General features: G+C 27.7%; 3 protein-coding genes across 4 annotated transcripts; 2 read left to right on the top strand and 1 right to left on the bottom strand.

Moving 5' to 3' along the window:
- Window positions 1-5,486: 5,486 nt before the first annotated feature.
- On the top strand, window positions 5,487-9,948 carry LOC132918411 (UDP-glucosyltransferase 2-like). Its single transcript, XM_060979624.1, has 4 exons — window positions 5,487-6,376; window positions 8,929-9,148; window positions 9,254-9,473; window positions 9,568-9,948. The coding sequence occupies exons 1-4, from the start codon at window positions 5,555-5,557 to the stop codon at window positions 9,797-9,799; spliced, it is 1,494 nt and encodes a 497-aa protein (XP_060835607.1). The 5' UTR covers window positions 5,487-5,554; the 3' UTR covers window positions 9,800-9,948.
- Window positions 9,949-15,242: 5,294 nt separating this feature from the next.
- LOC132929218 (uncharacterized) lies at window positions 15,243-20,578 on the bottom strand. Its single transcript, XM_060994410.1, has 2 exons — window positions 20,435-20,578; window positions 15,243-16,607 (listed from the first exon to the last, which is right to left on the bottom strand). Exons 1-2 carry the CDS (start codon window positions 20,576-20,578, stop codon window positions 16,410-16,412), a joined length of 342 nt encoding a protein of 113 aa, XP_060850393.1. The 3' UTR covers window positions 15,243-16,409.
- A 66-nt stretch (window positions 20,579-20,644) lies between these two features.
- On the top strand, window positions 20,645-22,968 carry LOC132929204 (mitochondrial intermembrane space import and assembly protein 40-B). 2 transcript variants are annotated; one of them, XM_060994396.1, is made up of 3 exons: window positions 20,645-20,785; window positions 21,537-21,630; window positions 22,313-22,968. In XM_060994396.1, the coding sequence occupies exon 3, from the start codon at window positions 22,512-22,514 to the stop codon at window positions 22,896-22,898; it is 387 nt and encodes a 128-aa protein (XP_060850379.1). In that variant the 5' UTR covers window positions 20,645-20,785; window positions 21,537-21,630; window positions 22,313-22,511; the 3' UTR covers window positions 22,899-22,968. The 2 variants fall into 2 exon arrangements, with proteins under 2 accessions (XP_060850379.1, XP_060850371.1); XM_060994388.1 differs by lacking the exon at window positions 20,645-20,785 and adding an exon at window positions 21,062-21,445.
- Window positions 22,969-22,983: the final 15 nt, after the last annotated feature.

Raw genomic sequence — 22,983 nt, 5'->3', positions numbered from 1 at the left:
AATTTCGTTATTTTATATTTTTTCATTCGTTAGGTTATAGCCTTATAGGTGATGTATATATATGCACAAACTCAGCTATAACGGTCAATGGAATTAAAATTCATTATTTAAAACGCGTCCGCCGTTCATGGTTTTTACAAAATAAATATACACATACACACAAACAGGCCAGACCACATAATATATGTAGGTATATAATACCTGTTATGTGTGAATGTATGTGCAATAATTTATAAAATTTATTAGGTATAATATTATGTTGTGTATATTAATATATTATGGTTCTGTACACCTATACCTATGCCCATGAAAGGTCACCTATATACAAGACTTTTGAACACTACTAATATATATATTAATATTATATACACAATAATATGCACGCTTATATAGGACACAGTAACGCTATTGTGTTTTGCGTTGTTTTAATGTACATAATATGTAGGTATTGTTAATTTATTATGCAAATCGAAAAACCAGCGTTGCTTTATTATTATAATGTATTTATACGCGAATTATAGTTATTTATAACAATATATTATTTTTTTCTTCGAAGGTTCACTATTTTTTTTAAACTTCATAATTAAATATTCCTAATTTTTTTTTATCAAGTACTTATATTTTTTTATATTTATGATAAAATATAAAATTCCAAACCTGGTTATTCTTCTATAGCTCTTAATAATCTCTTAGACACACTAGTGCTCAACTCAACTGTAATACTTGCTAACCCAAGTCGACTGAAATAGATATTTTTCTATACAGGATTTTTAGTTAAATATTTATTGTACGAAACAATATATACCATAAGATTTAAGTTGTGCATTAATTTTATTAAAATAATATTAATATAGAATGATTATATATTTATATATTTCGTCTAGTCCTTAAATATTACTCTCAATCAATAAAAATAACTAATAACTAATAAGTAATAACAATTGTTTATTTCTGTATTTTAACAGATTTTGATAAAATTACTTATGGACTATGGGTAGATAGGTAGTATTATGCACAATGCATATGTACAGTAAACTTTAGGGAATAATAACATAATTTGATGTACACATATTATTTATTAATAGTTTATAAAACTAAAAGTGTTGAAGTTATACATTGCTTGAATATACTCGTATACTGTATAAAATTATATAATATAACAATTGATAACTACACGTATATTATATTTTGTACTTTTAAATTAAATAATAAATTACGTTTTATAACTATAAAAAAAATGTATATTACAAATTTTAAGAGAGTGAATAAGTCATTCGTACTTTTTAACTTATTACTTTAGTAGTAACATTAATTATAAAATATTATTTATTTATTTCAAGATTTATGATCAATGGTATTAGTTTCATTAATTAAAATCATAGTCCACGCAGGGCTTGTATTTTATGTTCTAAAAATATTCATAATGTTTTTTTTTAAATATTAAAATATGTACATAATAATCATGAAACAACTTAAATAGAAAAACTTTAGCTTTATTAAGGTGCGTTGTTCGACTTTTTCCAATGTATCACATCGGGGCTATAACTATTGCGTCATCTATAAATATGAAATGTATGGTATTGGGGCTGATCTCGTTGGTTTTAGAGGTTGAAGAAGATCGATACAAAACTACCTCAAAGAAGGTAATTTCTTTGGTTTTTCTATCTGGTCATCTATCCTGTAGAAAGTCACGCCCGTTTGTCGTCAGAAATTTGACACAGAAACGTCTATTACTTAAAATATCATTTTTACCACGGTTACAAGCTTAAAGTATTTTTCATTTTGACCTTCTATGATTGAGTGCCGTAAGCAGAGTTCAGTGCCACAAAACACGGTTCCTGTTATTTTTTCTTTTACCAGATTCGTATAGTTTATAGCTGTGGCATAAGAGTGCTATATTAATATATTATAGCCTGTAGATTTTAACTTCAGTGGGTTGTTTTTCTGACTTTAGGGTAGCGATGATAAAATGTGTTTAATGCCATATCTTTAGTATATTGTTGACTATTTTGTACATTCATTGAAAAACTGAAAGATCCACTCGTGTGCCACTAGTCCAAAATTATTCAGATACACAATTCCGTGACGTCATATCCGGCTGTATTACCTGATTTTTGATTTTTTATCGTGCATGTTAGCTTATCTATTGTGATCTTTTAGAGTTATTTTTTTGTAAAATATTATTTTTTTTATTTTCTTTGGTTTTTTTTTACTTTCTTATTGATGAGGATTTAGTAGGCTATTCGACTGCAATTGTGTTTCTAAATTGGTGTCCTGGACGCTATATATAACTTAAGTAATTTTATCTCTAAAGTTATCTGGAAAACGTACTTTTCACACAGAGATTTATACATCGATGATACCATAAGTTTTTCCAAGTCAATATTTCTATGTTGTTAATGGTAGGATTTTACTATGGCGTGTCTTCGACGAATAAGACGTTTCCACGCTTCCGTGTATTTTATAAAACCGTTCAATGATGTCATTCCCTTTATATTAAGTCTTTTTTGTTTTTCTTAACTGTGCGTCTCTCATCGTGGGCGCAATACTTGTGTTAACCAGTTATAGTGGTTGGTAGGATTAGTTGACAACAATTACGTTGTAATTACATCCATTAGATACAATGTATAATAAACAATATATTTATATCTGATATAAGGTATATTTCATATAACGCAAATCTCGCCGTTCCATCAGCTCCACTTAGATAGAGGTTCCTGCTATACCCCTTATTGTGATATAGGAAATAAATATTATAGAATATAAATAGATATTTACTCAACTATGACACAATAATATTCATGTACATTTTGATGATGATAACATCCAAATGAGAACCCTTGGCTTTTCTTATTCGCCCCTCCGCCGTGCCAATCTATCTGACGTCAACTATAAAACTTGTACAGTTTAGTAAGTAATGCATGTACTTTTAACTCAAGTAAGAGAAATACATATTGCTATATATTTTTACGTGTAGAAACTTACATATGTAAGATGTAACCGCTTATATTTGTTATGTACTATGTTTCGTGTGAGAACTCACCAAACCCTTTTTTTTTTTTAATTTGAGTGTGAATTAACTTATCGATACAGATTTTAAATTAAACACGCGTTGCATTTCAAGTAGCCTCAATACAGTTTAGTATAGTTACTAGTGATTTAATTTATATGCGAGGATTTCAGATTATTTTTTTAGAAAAAAATTTACACGCAAAACTTCAGACTTGCGTAGTAAAGTAGTAAACCTATACTTGGCCAAATTGTATCTATACTTGAGCAATATTTTGTAGGTACTAATTTTTATTACTGACGTTTTTTCGACTTAAATTAATTCAATCATCATTCGTTAATTATACAACTATTAGAATATGATGTAAGCATGCCGTTAGTAAATGACTGTAGTACAAGAGATAATTATGTTTATTCTTATGAAGTACTTATTGGAGCATATAGTTATACATATATTTATTATGTTTCATATATTATGTGTACTTATTGATCACATCTCATCATATTATTATATAATTTAATACGTTTTAATAATAATTTCTAACAATAACATTATAATTGAATATTTTTAAAATTATCACTACAATAGCTATTAGATTACATTCTAGACTTTAATTTATCGTTTATCTAAACATGAATACTTTAAATGGATTCCAAACGTACTATAAACATTAGACACTTGAATGTCAAATAATATTTTTAATCGTATATTAAGTTGGTTCCTAATCTAACATTTAATAAAATAATGTTTTTGTTATTATTAAGAATTTTTCATCGGTACCTATATGTCTGTTGTTTATTAAGTACTTGGTTATTGGTTAACGGTTAACTATAGGTAAGTAAATATGTTATTATATATATTTATAATTATTATTTAATTTATATTGTATATTTTCAAGTATAAAACATTGGCCCTTATCAGTTTATTAAAGTACCCATCTATAGTAGTTTTAAATTTGTTGTGTAAAATATTTTAATAAAATAAACCTAACCTATAAACAATGCAGACTGCAGCAATACAACTTCACGTCATTAACTATATTTTAAACTCAAAAATCTATATTTTGTAATATAGCTTTACTATTTTTATGAAGTTCTATAAAATTCATATTTTATAGGTAGGCATAGTTGTATAGAATATGTTTAAACTTTTAAAGTAAATACCTATAACAATTAAACTTTTAATACCCGAACAGCTAAAAACTAGTGAGGTATGACGTTTCGAAATTTCAAGTAGGTACCTACACTAAAAACTATTTTATAATAGAATAAATTGTACTTATGGTTTACGTAACATATTTACATAGGTTAATTAACTAAGCGTGCCCACTCCCAGTATTATTAATTAATAATGAATTTATTCAAATTCTGATTTTTGGAACTTTTAAATATACTTTATTTTTCAAATTCTTGAGATTATTTGCACTACTCAAAAAGTTTCCTGTAACGATATAAACTATTGTTTTTCAAACTAGAACCCTTTTATTTTACTTTAATTTTTTCAAAAATTCAAAATTTGAACGAGTAGGTTTACAGTTATTAAAATATTCGTACTGAGTATAAAATTCCTAAAATTGGTTATTTAGATGTACTATTGGATTTAGTAATTATTATACTTTGGCCATTTTAACAAATAATAAAAGTTGACAGATAGATATTAAATTAATACACTTTTCAAGTCATCGTAAAAAACCATATCTTCTAAATCCATTATCATCAGTAAATCATAATGACGTAGGTATTATATTTAATAATTAAAGTTAAATAACTATGAATCTATGAATTTTGATTTTATGACTTCATAATTTAAAAAAAAATTATATATTTAATAATTTGATGGAAAATACCAGTTTTTATTTGAAAAATATAAATTTATATTTCCACAATAAATACTACTCCTTATAAGTATTAAAAAAATCTAGAAATATTGGAAATATCATTTTTAAATAAATTTAAAAATTCCAAAATTAGATTTTAAATAACTGCACATTATTAAAGAAAAAGGGGTGAGCCGATTAATATGTTCGGTGAATCACGTTGTATATAAGGTATTCGTTATTAAAAAAAAACTTTTATATTCAAGTGATTTGCTAAATCTGATAACAGATCATCATTAAAAAATAAAGTAATTAAACCGCAAGAGAAATTGCAATCATAATGATAAAAATGTATGTAGAATTGATAATAATATTGTCAACATTGAAACAACAAAGTTTTATTGTTAAATTGATAAATCTGTTACAAAATGTATAAGTACCTAGTATCTATATAGTATAATAATTTGTGTCTTATGACCTTATAGTCTATAGTTGATCTCAGGACAGCTCTGAGTGTTGACTGTGGAAGATAATAATTCAGACTATCCAATCAATAGTTAATTATATGTTAAAAATTATATATAAAGTAAAAATATATTTTTTCTATCTTATTGCATTGTTCAAAGAACAAAAATTTTGATACTTGATAAAAATTGCAGGTATATTCAGGCATTTATAGCACAAAAACTCATCAAGAACATAGACTGTGTTTTTAAATAATAATAAGCATGTCTGTTTGTACGATGTTATTTATTACTACCATTACCGTTTCGTGGTCCAATACACCAATCACAGCTATGAACATTCTTGCTATAGAGCCAGTTACAGGTAGAAGCCATTGGAATTTCATGAGCGCACTTCTCCGAGCTTTGACAGACAATGGCCATCGCATTACTGCATTTACTCCACTCCCCGACGGAGAGCGAATCAACTATACGGAGATCGACATATCAAATGAAATTTCCGCGATGGATGTCGGTATTGACTCCCATTTCGTAATGGAAAGCTTTAGAAAATCTACGGTAATGATACCTTTGGTCATGAACTGGACCCGTTGCATTTGCAGTATTATATATGAACATCCCAAAATGAAAAATATCATACTTAATTATAAACAGTTTGATTACGATTTAATTATTGTCGAACGAGCTGCATCGGAATGTGTCACTTACATAGCCGCCAAATTGGATATACCGATCATATTTTCATCCCCCTCGCCGTTGAAAACGACAATTGAGTATAGCATAATAGGAAACAGTCCCAATCCAGCATCCGTGTCACATATAATGGCCTATCACTCCGTTCCCAGAACTTTTTTTCAGCGATTAACGAATTCTCTATTTTACGCCTATAGCTCATTTTTAAGTATACGAAAAGAATCTGAAATGAAGATAAACAACCCCGGTGAGTACGATTTAATGGAACCAGTTAAACCATCTATCGTGTTTCTTAATACGCATTACATTACCGAAGCACCAAGACCGTTTCCACCAAACGTAATACAAGTAGGTGGTATACATTTACAATCGCCCAAAAAAGATATACCCACGGTGAGTAAATATTCCATATAAAATCATTATCTCAGTGGCGTCATTTCACTGTTATATATTTTTTAAAAGAGGTGAAATTTTAATCTGCTCCTTGAAAATCTTTCAAAGTTTCCTATTATACTCGTACATCTTTTTAAACTGAGGGCATATATTGGGTATAAAACTATAAATTATTATACAACTACCTATAGGTACTAATATATTAGTTAAAATGTAAACTAATAGGCACATAATAATTATAATATTTTTAAATACTTACTTCTAACCTACAATACTATAGTATTTTTTGCTTTTGAAAAATAAATAATAATAAATATCAATGACGTATATTGATATATTCATGTTGGGTGAGCACTAAATAAAACTTCTAGTTAAATCTAAAAAAAGCTACTATTTATGGATAGAAAATTATAATTTAAAATGTAATTAAAAAATTAAAATGTATGATGATTATATACGTTATGATGCAACGACAAAATATTGGAATCACGTTTTTAAAAATATCGATACAGCGCTCCGGCCTTCGACTTCCTTTAAAACACAAATGTTCCTTTCTAGGCTTTAGCACAAACGGTCATTCCTATATTAAGTTTCGGGCCGAACAATCTGAAATAAAAGTGCTTTTGTAAAGAAATTGCCTATACAAAAAATGAATTTAATTTCTCTTGAAAAAACCTGATAATTTTTTTTTAATTGAATACTTATAAAAAATAAATAAATAGTGGCCATTTTAATGTATAATAACCACATTGACATTGTTATATAATTTAATAAATGTCAAACTTTTTATTTCTTCCTTTTTAGCCGGGCGTGAGCCGTTTACCTAGTAAACGTATAGTTTATATATATGCAACTTATACTACACACCTACTCTTTAACTATAATTTATAAGTAGAAATTAATAGTAGAAATTCAGTGAATAACCAAATAAATTAAGCTATTGCTATAGAACAGGGGTGGCAAATTATTTGAATATTTTTGAACGCTACGTACCAAAAATTAACATTTTTTTCGAGCGTGTCATATTATTATATATTATATTATTTCCTGCGATATAGTAAGAAAAAAATTATTGTAATTTTATTGTATGATTAATGTATTAACATAAAAAAAAGCTTAGTTTAGGTAATACATAATATAATAACATTACTTTTTTAATTATTTATTTTCTTAATTTTTTTTTTTCAATAGGTACTTGATGCCAATTCGTTGATATTTGGATTAAAAAATTATTTTAACTTTTCACGTGTCATATATTTTCCATACCTGCTATAGAATAAAACAAATCTGTAAAAAAAAATTGTAATACAGATGAATAAAAACATGAGCAAATGAATACTGCTCTGCTGTACAATTTGTCGAGTAGATCTTATACCTAATGAATATATGTTAAATTTGAATTTAATGATATATCGTTGTTTTTAAAAAAAAAATCTGAGCAGAAAGTAATGTTAATCAACATCACTAAAGTATATTAAATTTTGCATATGTATTTATTAATATTGCTATTATTAAATTATATTGTTGTTTATTTTTGAGTCAATACCACCTAACCATAAAACAGTGTAAATAGGTTCATAGTAAATAAATCTACATATTTTTGAAAATATTACGATTAGTAAAATTCATAGTACCTATGTATAAGTTTTAAATCTTCGAGAATAATTTTTTTGAATTACAAAAAAAAATTGACATCGTAGTATTCATTTTAAAAATATGTAGGTAATTTTAAGCAAATTTTAACTTCAGATGCCAACAGGAAAAATTGTATTTGTGTATATTTATAAATATATTGGATACAATATGAATTACTAATTACTTATGAAAAACATTATATTAAATTTTCAAACTTTAAATGTAAAAATTGAAAATTTTACAAATTTTTACTTTAAAATAGTCACTAAATTGTCAAGAATTTAACGTATTTCGTCAAATTTTGAACTTAAAATGCATACCAAAAAATAAAAATGATATTGTATTGGAAATACTAACATAAACATTTGGTGAAAATTCAAAATATCTACAGTTATTAGTTTTTGAATTACAACGAAATATCAAAATTCATTAAAGAGAAATAGTTATTATAGGTATTATACGAGTATATATTATAATATTATATGGAATATGCAATGTCGTACAAGTCAAACGGTCATAAAAAATAATGTCTTTCTGGTAAACATTTTTTTTTTATATATATAACTGTTAGAAAAACTAATGAAGAATCTGATATTCAATTTTAAAACCTCAGATATAAAAACAAAATTTTCATAAGTTTTTGACTACAAAAAATATGTAGGTACCCTTTTTAAAATTTTAACTTTAAATGATTATAAAAAAATTGATACTTTTTAGTTGGTAAATGAATAAATTATGCGGAAGAGGAACCTTATAAATTTTCAAGCAGTTTAACCTAGTGAAAACTTTTTACCAAACCCCCCAGTCATCAATACCTGCAAAATGACGCTACTTATTTTTGAGAGTTATAAATTAATACAGACTATTAGTCTGATATTAATAATATAATATAACAATTTACATTTTTTGAACTACAGGATATTTTAGAATACATCGATAATTCGCCGCATGGAGTAATTTACTTCACTTTTGGATCGATCGTGGAAATGTCAACGTTGCCGGACCATATCCAAAACGCGTGTAAAGACGGCCTGTCGAAAGTTCCTCAGAGAATATTATGGAAGTATGAAGGCGAAATGAAAAACAAACCAATAAATGTGATGACACGTAAATGGTTTCCTCAGCGTGAAATACTATGTAAGTATTTATTATTTACTTACATATATATTATATGATACAATGAAATTGTTTTTAAATTAAACACAACACAACATATTTTTGTATCATTCGTTTCTTATATAGTGCATCCAAAAGTAAAGTTATTCATCAGTCACGGAGGTATATCTGGTGTTTATGAAGCTATAGATGCCAGTGTTCCAGTTCTTGGACTTCCCGTATTCTATGATCAGCCTAGAAATATAGAAAATTTAGTGGACGCAGGAATGGCAATTTCTATAGACTTATTATCTGTAACTAAAGAAAATATTTTTAATGCAGTTAATGAATTAATTAACAATAAAAAGTGAGTTGAAGTAAACGTTAAATTTAACTATCATAATATAACTGTTGTTGGTTAAAATTATAAAAACACGACACTGTAAAAACTTTTTTTAAAGATATCGGAAAAACGCCAATATAGTTTCTAATCGTTTCCAAGATCGACCTATGACTCCAGCAAGATCGGTTGTTTATTGGACAGAATATGTTTGTCGTCATAAAAGTGCAGTTCACTTAAAATCTTATGCATTCAATCTGACGTGGTATCAATACTATCTTTTGGACGTGATTGCTGTTATACTATTATTAATTATATTTACTGTTTATATCACTTATAAAAAACTGATGTAGTGATGTGTATGTAGTTAAATATTTTTTAACTGTTAACGAAAGTAAAAAGACGTATGCATAATAAGTAACTGATTAAAATTAAATTATTATTTATTACTATTTAGGTATTTAGCAATTGTAATAAATTATGTTATTTATACATCGTTTTATAAATTATCATAATCCATTATTATTATATGACATTAAATTAAATAAATAAAATGTGTATTAAGCTGCACAAGTAAAATAATAACTATAACTGTTTAATAGTTATTTATTAATAAATTACTGATATATTTCATGCTGACAATATTTAGATATCCCATACGATATATTGGTTTTGCGATATTTCATCGACGATAGTTTGTCGGTGATTCGATAATCGAGTACTTTCTTGGATATATTTAAAATAACCATTATCCTTCTTTGTTTTTCATTACAATCTATCCATTACGTAATCATCATAGTAGTTCGTTATTTTTAAATACTTTTTACCTATTGTAATAAAAATAAAAATGTCATTATATTATGACGTTTAACTTAATTCGTGGTCTTTTAATAACAAATTATGATTTTTACTTAAAAATCTAACCAATCTAAGATCCAAGCAATGTCTCACTAGGAAACAGTGGTTTTGTAGTCATTGTTGTCGTGGATAAATGAACAACCCAATGTCTGAAAATGGTACAAATTATTATTACTATAGGATCGATACATTAGTAAATTACCCATACTACTATTGCATCCCAGAATTTATAAATATATCTTCTCACATAGTAATATAGTAATAGTATAATTGAGTAAATTGTAAATAAAGCATTTATATTCAATGATAATACTATAACTGTATATAGTATGTCGCACTGTATAATATAGACATCTGTGTTTAATATATAGGTACTATAGAAATAATAGTTTATATTTATATATATGGCATATGACTGAAGTATGAGACGAATGGCGGACATTTTACACATCACCTACACTCTGTCCAGCGAGAGAACGCGCCGCAAACCGACCAAAATCAGTTATTCTGCGCATTCCCCAATGATACCCAGCCATAAGTGATCCAGTTTTGACAGCATGGTGATGCGGGGGGGATGCGCAGAATCAGCGCGTTCTCTCGCTGGACAGACCATAGGTACCATTCATAGGTATGGAGTAAACCATTTTCATGCAGATTGGTAAAAATGATAAAAACACTAAAAACTATATAATATCATTACGTTTTAATAAAAAAAAATTGAACTAATCGTTCAAAATTCAATTTTTGTGTAAGTACCAAAATTCTCAGTATATTAAAAATATCTCTTCAAAAATGTCTTTTTAAAATAACTTCAAATTTACAACAAAAATGTGTTACTTTTCGAGATAATGCATTTATGTGTGTTGACTGTGAAAGGAAATAATAACTACCCGTGGAGTATTTATGGAGGGGCTGAGAGGGGCTTCAGTCCTCTCCACCCCTCCTCGAAAACCAGGAAATATTTATTAAGTCTGCTGATTATGTCCTATCATATGTAATAAATTCTAGAAGTTCAATATAATTATTAGCAACAACTAAGAAGTTATTCATGTAATGAATCTGACGATTTTGATCGTAACAATCATACCTTTGAGCACGGTACATGGTGCTAAATATTTTAACGTGCGGTACTGCTACATTATCGTAATTTCGATTTGTTTTACCTAGAATCGATTACTGAAATACACGCGTCTGTCGCGTCTCAATCGCGAGCATTACGAGCCCGTATGAGCTAAAAATATTTCCAAGAAGTTGTGACGGCGACGTCCGATAATACGGTGGTCAGCTAAATCAGCCTTAATGGAAAAATATTGAAGAACAACAACTGTTATAGAGGCTTTAAGTGTCTGTGATAATTAAATGTACCCAAACATGTATGAATTACTAAAAATACTAGCTATAATACCAGTATCCACCACTTCAGATGAACGCAGCTTTTCGACGTTGGGAAGACTCAAAACGTATTTAAAAAATACAACTTTAGAATTCAGTATAGTAGGACTTGCAATTTAACTGTTCATATTTCATAGACATTGACATACCCATGTATTTACAAAAAATAGGGACTGGACGACATTTTATTAGACAAATTTGACAACAGTGGCAAAGAAAAATATTTAAATTTAATATAATTATTAATTAGTTATATCATTATTTATTTTATTTCGTTATTAATTTTGTGAAAACATTAAAAATTATAACAAAAATTAAAATTGTGTAAGTACTAAATTCCTAACTCTTGTTTTTAATAGGCTGAATTAGGGAATTTTGGTTGAAAAAAATTCCTCAGTCCCTCCCCAAAAAAATATCTAAATACGCCCCTGATAACTACCTTGTATAGTTGTATGTTTCATACGTTAACACGATAGTATATAGATGTCTATTTATCATCATATCAATATTCAATCATACATTTATATTAAGTAGGTAAATAAAAAGAATATATACCTGCGGAACACCACGATGTAGTACCTATATTATTATAATTTTGTATGTATGGTAAATTTCAATAAATTAGGTTAAGTCAGATAAAAATATATAAATAATATACTAAATACACTAAAACTGCAAAATATTACTCATTAGTCATTAGATTCAAAAATTGTTTTAATATTCATGTCTCATGAGTACAACAATACCTACAACAAAAATGCATTGTATTAAATGATAAGTTACGCGCGATCTAGTATTCTTCATGAACACTATATCTTACGACGTTTTGACCTCTCCAGCAAGGTAGAGCGTTAACAAAACAATTATGTGAATTATTCACAGTAATTCAATTCTGAGCTACACCAAAAATACAAAATTGGTTTTGTCTAATATTATTTTACGTAATAAAGTTTGTATTTCCTTAATTGTTATGATCCCTGGTTATTTTAAAAAGAATTATGATTATGAATTTTAACCTTTGACCTCCCCCCCCTTAACAGTAAACACAAAGTACCAACTAGATCCGATTTGCTATCAGAACCATCGAAGTTGATAATCGAAACATTTTTATATTTTACTGCTTAAATATGTAATGATAGATAGTAGATACCAAAAAAATGTTTGATTATTATCGACATATTCGACATTCATAAAAAAAAAAAGATAGACAGTAAGATACCTACCATTTGCCCACCTGTTTTTAGTGTTTTTGAAATGTTTCTTTTGAGTTACAACCTTATAAGTTATAAGACATATACCATAGAAATCATAGAATAATCTGTGCAAATATCCACAAATAATAATTTAAAACATTCAATACTCACAAGTTATAATTTATAAACAAATTTTAATATCAGACAATAAGGGCCATACCACTCATACCACTAGCCTTCACATGTCATAATATAATTACCTAAATGCTAAATTTAATTTTTACTATATAATCTAATTGGTTAGGTATACCTAACTTAGGCTAGTAATAGAAAGATAAAGTTATAATTATAAAATATAAGACAAGTATAGGGTGCCTCCAAATACGCCACTGCCAATTCCAATGTTTAATTTGTATATAATACTAAAATAGTATTCTATACTATATATATTAAATTATTATTGTGACTTAAATGAGTTGAATATTATGCTAAATTTAAAAGTGATTCCGATTAGTAATTTGTTTTTGATATATATATTATAATTTATAATATACAGCTATATCTTATAGCTAATCATACAAGAGATAAGTCAAACGAAAGGATTTCTCCTTTTCTATAGTACAATAGTATGCATAACAATTAACTAATTAGTGTAATACTAGTTATTACATATCACATATGTAGTAGCTACCTATAATTACTAATTAGTGATGGATAATGTAGGTATTTGATTAAAATTAAAACCGTAGATTTAATTGTTTTATATTATTTTAAAGATTCCTCACTCCGCAGTCTAAATAATAGACATTAATGTATAGATTTCTTCAATTAGTTAAACTTAAACTAACGATGTTCATTCTAGGAGATTAATTTGTTATTGATTACGATTATCGTAAACTGTTAAAATCCCCAAAATGTACTGGTTGCAAAATTACAGCATTACAAAATAGTCCGCTAAAAAGTTGCATTAATGATTATAACTGTCTAGTGACCTTCATGATTCGACGATGAAACCATCTCATGGAACCTACCAAAATGAAGTAGCATTAAAGTCCTTGAGTAGCTCATTAAACGCAATTACCTTGCAAGTACTAAGTGTGTCATTATGTATACATTTCGAAATTATGATGACAATAATAGTACAAGTTCAGCCAAATGTTTAATACAATTTTGAACATAATCGAGATTACTTAACAAATTAAAAATTCAATACTGTGCAATTTATTTTCAAATATGAACGTATATTTACACATTACCACTTGCCTTATTAATTCCATGTTGAAATACAAAAACCATTAAAAATATTAAACAGTACCTACACGTATTTTATAAATATTATTAAAAATTATTATTTGAAACTATATTTATAGAGTTTAAGATATCGGGTAGATACTATAATAATAATTATTATAAACGTCTTTCAATACAAAAACACTGTTATGAACAGAATAATTAATACAATTACTCAAAATTGTAAAATGTAATAATAATTGTATAGGTAAATAGGTTACATACCATGTATCTCGGAAGTCGGCACATAGCATTCTACACATTCTACACATAAAATATGGTATATTTAAACTTTTAAATTTTAATTCTATGGGTCGCAAAATTGTTTTTATTTATGAAATATAAGCAATAACTAATAAAGAATAAAAAATTTTAAAATTAGTAATTTAATGTACAATATACAATATATTATGATAAAAGAGTGTACCAATAAGTCTTAGTCATTAGAACACAATGTAGGAGGGGACTGATAACCATTTAACAATATTAATAATTAGAAATTACTTATAGGTATCTAGTATCTACTATATCTATATTCTTTACCATTGTAGAAAACCAGACCACATACGTCCCGATTCAATCATGACTAAAGTTCTCACAGACTAAGATTTTTTACCATTACTATAGATTTTAGTATTTTAACAAACATTGCAAGTCCTACAAAATTTTCCTCAGCTCAACATCTTCAACATTCTAATTTATCATATATTAGAAATACGAAAAATTTCGTTAGTTTTTTAAAATAATCATAATATTATAACCATGTTATAAAGGCCATATTTAGAGATAATTTGTATTATTTATCCAATTTATACAATTATATCTAATTAATAACTACAATAATATGTACCTAATAACAATTATAAACTACAAGTAAACTTATTCTTTAATATGTCAATATATAATTTAATTCCAAACATTATTTTTAGTATCTTTAATTTTTAAAATGGATTTCAAATAAATTCCACTAAATTTGTATAACATCAATCATTTTTCCAGGCCGATTTATTATTTTAAACATTATTAGGAATGGAAAATAGAGTTAAAAAAAATTAAATGCAAATTAATGTTTTTCAAATGACAAATTATAATACTATCTCTTTCACATCTTAACAATTATTTATATTGCAGGTCAAGTTAACAAGGAAATAAACATATTTAATGGAAGTTCAAAATTTTCATATAACATAATACAATAAAAAAAAAATTTTTTGATAATTTTGTATAAATTATTATTTCTGAAGAAGAAGTATTTCATAAAACATAATAAATTAAAAATTTTAAACAACTTATTATTCAGCGCCAATTCATATTGCACTTATTGTACTATTTTTCTAGATCTACAAAGTAAATATAAACTTAAATTTTATAAAATATTAATACTTTAATTGAATTTTATAGGCACTGATTTTACTAAAAAAATCAATTAAAAATTAATATTTATTGGGATGTCAAATTGAATATGTTAAAAAATTCAATAAATCTGCACTAAAAACCTTCCCATAAGTTTGAGATCAGGAAAAGTTTATTTCAAATTATACAAAGTGAATGTTTTTAAAAAAAAAATAACATAAAATTAAAGACAAATGGCACGCCATATTATTTAAATACGTTGGTGGTTTAGTAAACAATAGTAGTAACCCCTTTTTGAAATATAATTGAAACTATTCAAAAAATAAAATAAGATTATTATGTATATGCATTTTTCAAGTTTTCCATTTAACATAAATATGTTCAATTATTATTATAAAATACATATTTGTTTGTTTTCTACGTCCTATTTTTATATGATACTTGAAAAATGCATAATTGTCAAATGCAGTAGTAGATTGGATATCTATACTTTTACTTATTATTAACATATTTATTTTGACTACCCATAATATATTACTAATAGGTCTACATCAGCACTATTCTTAAATAAAACAAGCATTTAACCTTACGTAAAATTAACTTACATATAATCAAAAATAAATTATTTTAGGTATTTTTAATGTTATACATAGAAATATAATTATACACTTAAAATAATTTTTGTTAAATAACCTTATTGCTCAACTTAAATCTAATAAAAACCGTTAGTAAAACACTTTTAGTAATTCACTGATGAGACTGACAAATTTGAATAACATTTATATTCATTATTCATCTCATGTGTTTTGAACTCAATTTTTATAACAGTCTTCATTGAAAAAAAAAAATAGGTATATACAATAAAAGAAGACGAAAATCAAATTGACTGTACAGCAGAGCTGAGATGTATTTGTTGACGTTGATTACACTCGCCTCTTCCGGTGGTAGGTTCTACGCGAGATGTTACAATACGAGCAGTACTGTGTTTTATCGCCATTTGTAATGTGTGCCTGCGATTTAATCTTTGAACACATGATACACATAATGTAAGCGGCAAACCATCAGAAGATTTAATCTAAAACAGAATAAAACATTCTTTTATCCCAGATAGATCATAGACCAAGTATCGTCTTTTTTATAAATACCTATCTAAATAATATAGTAAACAAGAAAGACAAATCTTTAATTAAAAAATAATATATAAGATTAATTCCTTATATTTTTTTTTAACATATTAACTTGTAGTGTACAACTAAAAAACCAAGAATTATTTCAACTATAAAATCTTTTTATATTAAACCTATTATTTTAAGTATATTGAACCACTGCCCCACTAATGTCCTTATGACTTCACAAATATTTAAAAATATATAAATGATATTTAGGGATGGATTAATGGAATATTGTGAATGCTTTAAAAATTTTATAGATCTGGGTATAAAAAGTAATTTTTTTATTGGTGTTAACAAACAAAGATTACTTAGTAAGTTCATACATATTTGTTATGACCAGACTATTTATATACAAGTATAATATGCACTGTTCAGAATAAAACTGTACTCCGAAAGCAGACTTGTGTGCAGGGCTTGGCTTCACTATAAAACAGGCATACAGATGTAAGACTCAGTAGGGGAGATAGACAAGCATTCCCCGACCACTGTTGATAGTTGATACCTCATCAATTAAATTTAACAATATTTGTGTTTTATTTTTAGTAATTTATATTTGTTTACATTTGATCTCATGATGCTCACATATATAAATATTATTATTACAAATACAAAATAAACTATCAGCATTATCAAATAATACGTAATTGTGATAGTAAACACCTAAATATATTGATTTTTTTTTTATTAGTTACCTATATTATATTGTTTAGTAATGTTAAGAACTATGAAAATTAGTTAATTAATTCAATTGTTTTTTAGATAATAAACCTTATTACAGCTGTATTACCTATTTAGTAAAGTTTGCTAATAAAATAGTCATAATTTTTTTTCAATCCTTATTTCAAAAATAAATATTAAATATAAAAAAACAATTTGATTCTAAGAATGTAGATTTTACATTTATTTATTTTTTATTAGTATACATTTTTATAAGCAATAAATTAAAATTTGAAAACATATAAGTTCATTATACATCTTTAAATATTAGATACCTAGAACATAACTTAAACTGAGTACTTAAATTGGTAGGTTAGAAAAATAATTTAGTAATTAAGATACTTTTTTCTTATTGAGGATTTTTATGACTACTATTTGACTATGACTTTGAACTAGTTAATTTATACAAGTAATTTATAATATTATTACTATTATAGCATAATAAATAACACGTAGATGCTTATAACAATCAAATTATTATTATTATTGAAGCACTTAATTTATTAAGAAGTGAACATTTATGAATTAAGTATTGATTATATTATCATAAATCATAATTAAAACTTACAAATTACTTTAGAAAAATGTATTTAAATAACAATTAGTTACAAATTTATCTACAGCATTTAAATGTTGACACTTATGCAATACATGTGTGTTCATGTATTAACGATTTAACACATTATAATTACATTTTTAAAATTATTTCATACTTTATGAATACCTAGTATACAAGAACCTAAATAATACTTAAACTGGGTATTTATTTTAATAGTAAAGATAATGAACTTGATATATAAACTATGATTAATCTAAGTATTTCCCATTTAGAATAAAAAAAATGTGATTTATTAAAAATTATAATTCATCATTAAACATGATTTGTAAGAAGCCCACAAATCTCATTTTTTATTAAGTAACCAAAAATAAGACAATGCATTCAATAAAAAGAAATGAATAATTACAGTAACCTTCTTTTTAATTTATAAAAAATATGATTTATGTTTTATTCTTTGTTAATAAATATTACTTTTTATATCCAAGTTTAACCAATGTTTTACTTAAAACATCATAAAATAAAACATTTTCTATAATTTTAGAGAGTATGGAAGAAGCCAGAAAATTATCAACTATTAGTTATAAATCAAGGGCACTTGAATGTTATTGTTATCACAAACTAAACAATAATAATAATAATAATAAAAACATAATTGTCAAACCCACAATCAGTCTTCTTGATATTCAAATAATTTAATATAGTTCAAGACCAAACATACAAAGTATATATTATTAAGCATAGTTTTCTTATGCATAAGAAAATTTTTCAATGAATAAACCTATAATATAACCTATTTCAGTAAATTTAAATTAACTCCTATAAATAAAAGGAAGGTAGCTAAAAGTAAAGTAAAAGAAAAATGTTTAAATTCTATTCTACATAGGTAACACAAGAAATAATATTAATAAAAATCTATTTTTATTGTAAACTTATGTCCTTATTAAAAGCAGAAATAGTTTTCCATGTTTTAATTTTAAATTTGATAATGATAATATAATATCTAATACAGTTCAACTATTGTTAATCTAAATTTTAAAATAAAATAATTGTATTTTTACATATTTAAACAAAGGTAGACATATAACTAATTAGCTATTAATACAAATTGAGGGAAATATTTACTTAATTCTATAATCATCCAATACCCACATCAATATGACATCACCAATTTAATCATTGTTAAAATTACATACAATCTTTATGATTTCAATAGTGTAACCAATTTAATATCCTTGACTTATTTTCAAATACTTTTAATTTAAAATATATCCAAATAGTAGATAATTAGGTATAGTTGGGTCAAGGTTACAAATGGACCATGGAAAATGTTAAAAAAGGACATCCAAATTTATATTCCAAATTCGATATATTATTAAACTGCAATCAAATAATGTGTAAATAATACAGCGAAAATTGAAAGAAAAAATAGCAATTCACTTAGAAAGCCGATATTGTGTAAGACCTTGAAATCACAGCTAAAAAAAATGGACAGCAAGTGGATCTAAAGAAATTTCACACGTCATGTGGGTACCAATGTATTTATACGATTTACGGTTCGAGCAAAACATGGTAGATACGAGTTATAGATGTGCCACACGTGTAATTAGGAACTATACCAAATTTAACACGACGTAGGGACGGAGAAATTAAATTTCAAAAACAGGCATCTAGGTGGTAGTACACAACCGTTTGCGTTATAATATTGTGATATTGCCAGCGTATATTATGCGTAAGGAGTTCGAGCGTCAAGGCTACAGCGTCCTCGGCGCCTATGAAAGTAACACACTTTTAATAACCCTGAAAAACAAAAAAAATAGTTCACCAAAAACCCGAGGTCAAGGTTGCGGTGGCGGCGGCGGCGGAGAGCTCGGTCAGAATCAACAGAGAAATAATTTGGGTCTCGTAAAAATGTGAGAAATTTCTAAGTAAACCAAGGGCCGGAAAACGTCGAAGCTGTGAAAAACAACAACGATGCAGTCCGCGAGAAACTCGTCCCGTCGCCCCCGCGACCGTCTCGGCGATGGCGCAAAAAAACAGACGTGTTTCTACACACATTTAGGTAGCGCTAAATCGCAACGGCCCGGTGATAACGCAACACGCACACAATCTACGGGCGCGCGCGTGTGTGTGTGTGTGTGTGTGTGCAATGTGCATAATAATATACGACATGGTATACATTACTACACACACACACACACACGAGAGCGCGCGTGCGCGCACCGATTTCATCATACGCGTTTCGAAACACAATAATGAAATTCAATAGAGCCGACGAAAACGAAAATCGCCGCCCGAATTTTTGTTTACAACCCAACCCACCAAAAACGATCGTAGGACCGACCCAAATTCCCGACTTTGGAGCGTCAGCTCAAACACGGCAGTATAACGATAATACAATAGTAGTAAAAATAAATCGACGTCAATGACCGCCGCGGTGCTATCGATGTGCCTTACCTTTATGGGCAAATAGTCTCTGATCTTTTGCACCAAATTGTATTTTCTGCCTAGTTCGCCGTAGATGTGAACAACGCGCTTGTCGATTTTCGAACACAGACGACATATGAAACCGCAACGGACAGCGTTGTTCACGCTTCCCATTTAGACGTGTCGTCGTCGGCAACAAACGCAACGAAACGGCAACACGCACACGCACACGCACGGCACCACACATACACACGCGCGCAAGACAGGAGACAGCAACGAGCAGCGGCGGCGTCGGCGAACTGCGCGAGATCGGTCGATCGACACGGCAGACGGCGGCACACGCACACGAAAATGGTGTGAAAACGACGACCGCGGTGGCGGGTAAGTGCACTACAACAATAATAATAATAATAATAATAATCAGTCTGCGGCGGCAATCACGGGACGAATGGAACTTGGAAGCGAAAACCGAAATATTTTGTCATTCAAAAAAAATTAACGCAACTCCGTGCTCCGATGATAGCGCGACAGGACGACGGGGCACGGACCGACAACCGGTGGCGCGCGCCAACAATCGGAGGTCAAACCCACCCGGCCGCCCGGCGCGCGTTCTGTTGGCCATACTGATCGGCGCCCGTCGATCGCAATCACCGAGGTCTTAACCTCAAATTCGTCCGAACCCAAATACCCGATTAAAAATCTTTAATGATAGGGCTCGTAATTTTATAGGCATTAAGCAATAAGTATTATTACTTTTACTTTTTACTTAGTGGTGCATTTGCAATTTGCATTACTATCTGCCTTGCTTGTCGCTACATTTGCATTTAGGCATAAGGCACCTTTCATAGCCTCATAGGTGCATTCGTTTTACTCGAAACCGTGGTGGTTGCATCTTGCATCAGTTTTTTGTATATTTTTTTTCCAAAATACAAGACACTAGTAGCTGTTTTTAGTGCTTCGATATTGAAAAAATATTACGATAGAATACAATGTTGACAATATACCGATTATGTGTTCTTATTACTTCCTAGAAGTCACATTGTGAGTGAATAGCTGTATCTTAGACGTTCAATTTTTCAATATTTATTTATTTAAATGTATTTATATTAACTGATTCTGTTTTCCTCTCTAGAAGTGTTCTTGACAGAAAAGGGGACGACGTGGACGTGAATGACGGAAAATTTTCATTTTACATTAAGGAAGCGCTTAAAGAAGTTTTTGGACAGGTACAAAATTATGTTTACTAATATGTATTGAGTTGTGTAAACGTTTCTTGTTGTTGTTTTCTATTTTGTTTAATGACCCAAACTGATTATAATTCAACACCCACAGTATTTTTAAAATTGTGCTGACACTAAACCATTTTAATTTTTAGTTCATTACATTTGTGATCAACAATTATGTTGTGCAAATATTTTCAACAACAAAAATTCTGAAATAATTATATTTTTATAAATTGTAACATTATATGTATGCTATATACATTTAAAACTTTTTTTATTATTTGTAATTCATATATTTAATATTTAAATAATATCAAACAGTTAAAATGAAAATAACTAAATATTTACATTTCTTTAGGTATACTCACCATTTTCTATAATCATTGGTAAAATTCTATTTTATGATCTGCTTAATTTTTACATCAACTTTATTTAAATGGACTTACACTGTTAACTTTTGGTTATATTTACTGCAATTAAATATCTTATAACCACAATAACAATATTATACATTTTAATATATTGTATATGATTATAAACTCTTAATTTAAAACATGTTATTTCCATCTGTTTTATGAATTGTGTTGTTTTTAACAAACAATACCAAAACTTAATGTTACTCTAAATATTGGGAAAACATTTAAATGAATAGTAATAATGATTAACAATTTTAAACTATTTTTAGTTTGGATCAAGTGTCAACTTTGATATACTTAAGTTTGAAGCTGGAAAAGGCATAATTCGGTGTCCATCTACTTTTTACATAAAATTTCGAGGAGCTCTTACTTTGTTTGGACGTCACAATTCAAATACTGTTGCATTCAACGTCCATCGTGCTTCACCGTGTTTAATATCATTCATCACAGAAGACAGGATTTATAAACATGTCACAAATAATTAAAGATGGTAAAGACACAATTATATTTGCCACAAAAGAAGATCATCAGTCACCTAGTAAAGTCATATTATCACCTCCAGAACCCTCACCTGGTCTCATATTTCCTGATGGCTCCATAAACTGGAATTGCCCATGTTTAGGAGGAATGGCGACTGGACCTTGTGGGGTTGAATTTAGAGAATCATTTACGTGTTTTCATTATAGTAAAGAAGAACCTAAAGGTATGGAATGTAGGGAAAAGTTCACAGCTATGTGGGCATGTATGGACCAATATCCAGAAGTATATTCAGAAGGTTTAAAAGATGATGAAGAATTTTTAAATGCAGAAGAACAAGCTGGTGAAACCGTGAAAAATGAAAAAACGAATTCGTAAAACTTGTTGTTAATCTGTTCCGTTTTAGAATTTTTTTCGTTTTAAATAGATGTTTTAGATATTAAATTTATATTTTTGTTTTGTT

This window comes from Rhopalosiphum padi, chromosome 1 (genome assembly GCF_020882245.1).
Source record: "Rhopalosiphum padi isolate XX-2018 chromosome 1, ASM2088224v1, whole genome shotgun sequence".
Lineage (NCBI taxonomy): Eukaryota > Metazoa > Arthropoda > Insecta > Hemiptera > Aphididae > Rhopalosiphum > Rhopalosiphum padi.
This window is presented reverse-complemented; position numbering and strand designations above follow the sequence as displayed.

Excerpts from the sequence above, each read along its gene's own strand:
- LOC132929204 (XM_060994396.1), top strand. The coding sequence starts at position 22,512 with ATGTCACAAATAATTAAAGATGGTAAAGACACAATTATATTTGCCACA.
- LOC132929218 (XM_060994410.1), bottom strand. The coding sequence starts at position 20,578 with ATGGGAAGCGTGAACAACGCTGTCCGTTGCGGTTTCATATGTCGTCTG. Across the intron at positions 16,608-20,434 it reads GAGACTATTTGCCCATAAAG|ATTAAATCTTCTGATGGTTT; the intron begins GTAAGGCACATC and ends ATTCTGTTTTAG.
- LOC132918411 (XM_060979624.1), top strand. The coding sequence starts at position 5,555 with ATGTCTGTTTGTACGATGTTATTTATTACTACCATTACCGTTTCGTGG. Across the intron at positions 6,377-8,928 it reads CCAAAAAAGATATACCCACG|GATATTTTAGAATACATCGA; the intron begins GTGAGTAAATAT and ends TTTGAACTACAG. Across the intron at positions 9,149-9,253 it reads TCCTCAGCGTGAAATACTAT|TGCATCCAAAAGTAAAGTTA; the intron begins GTAAGTATTTAT and ends TTTCTTATATAG.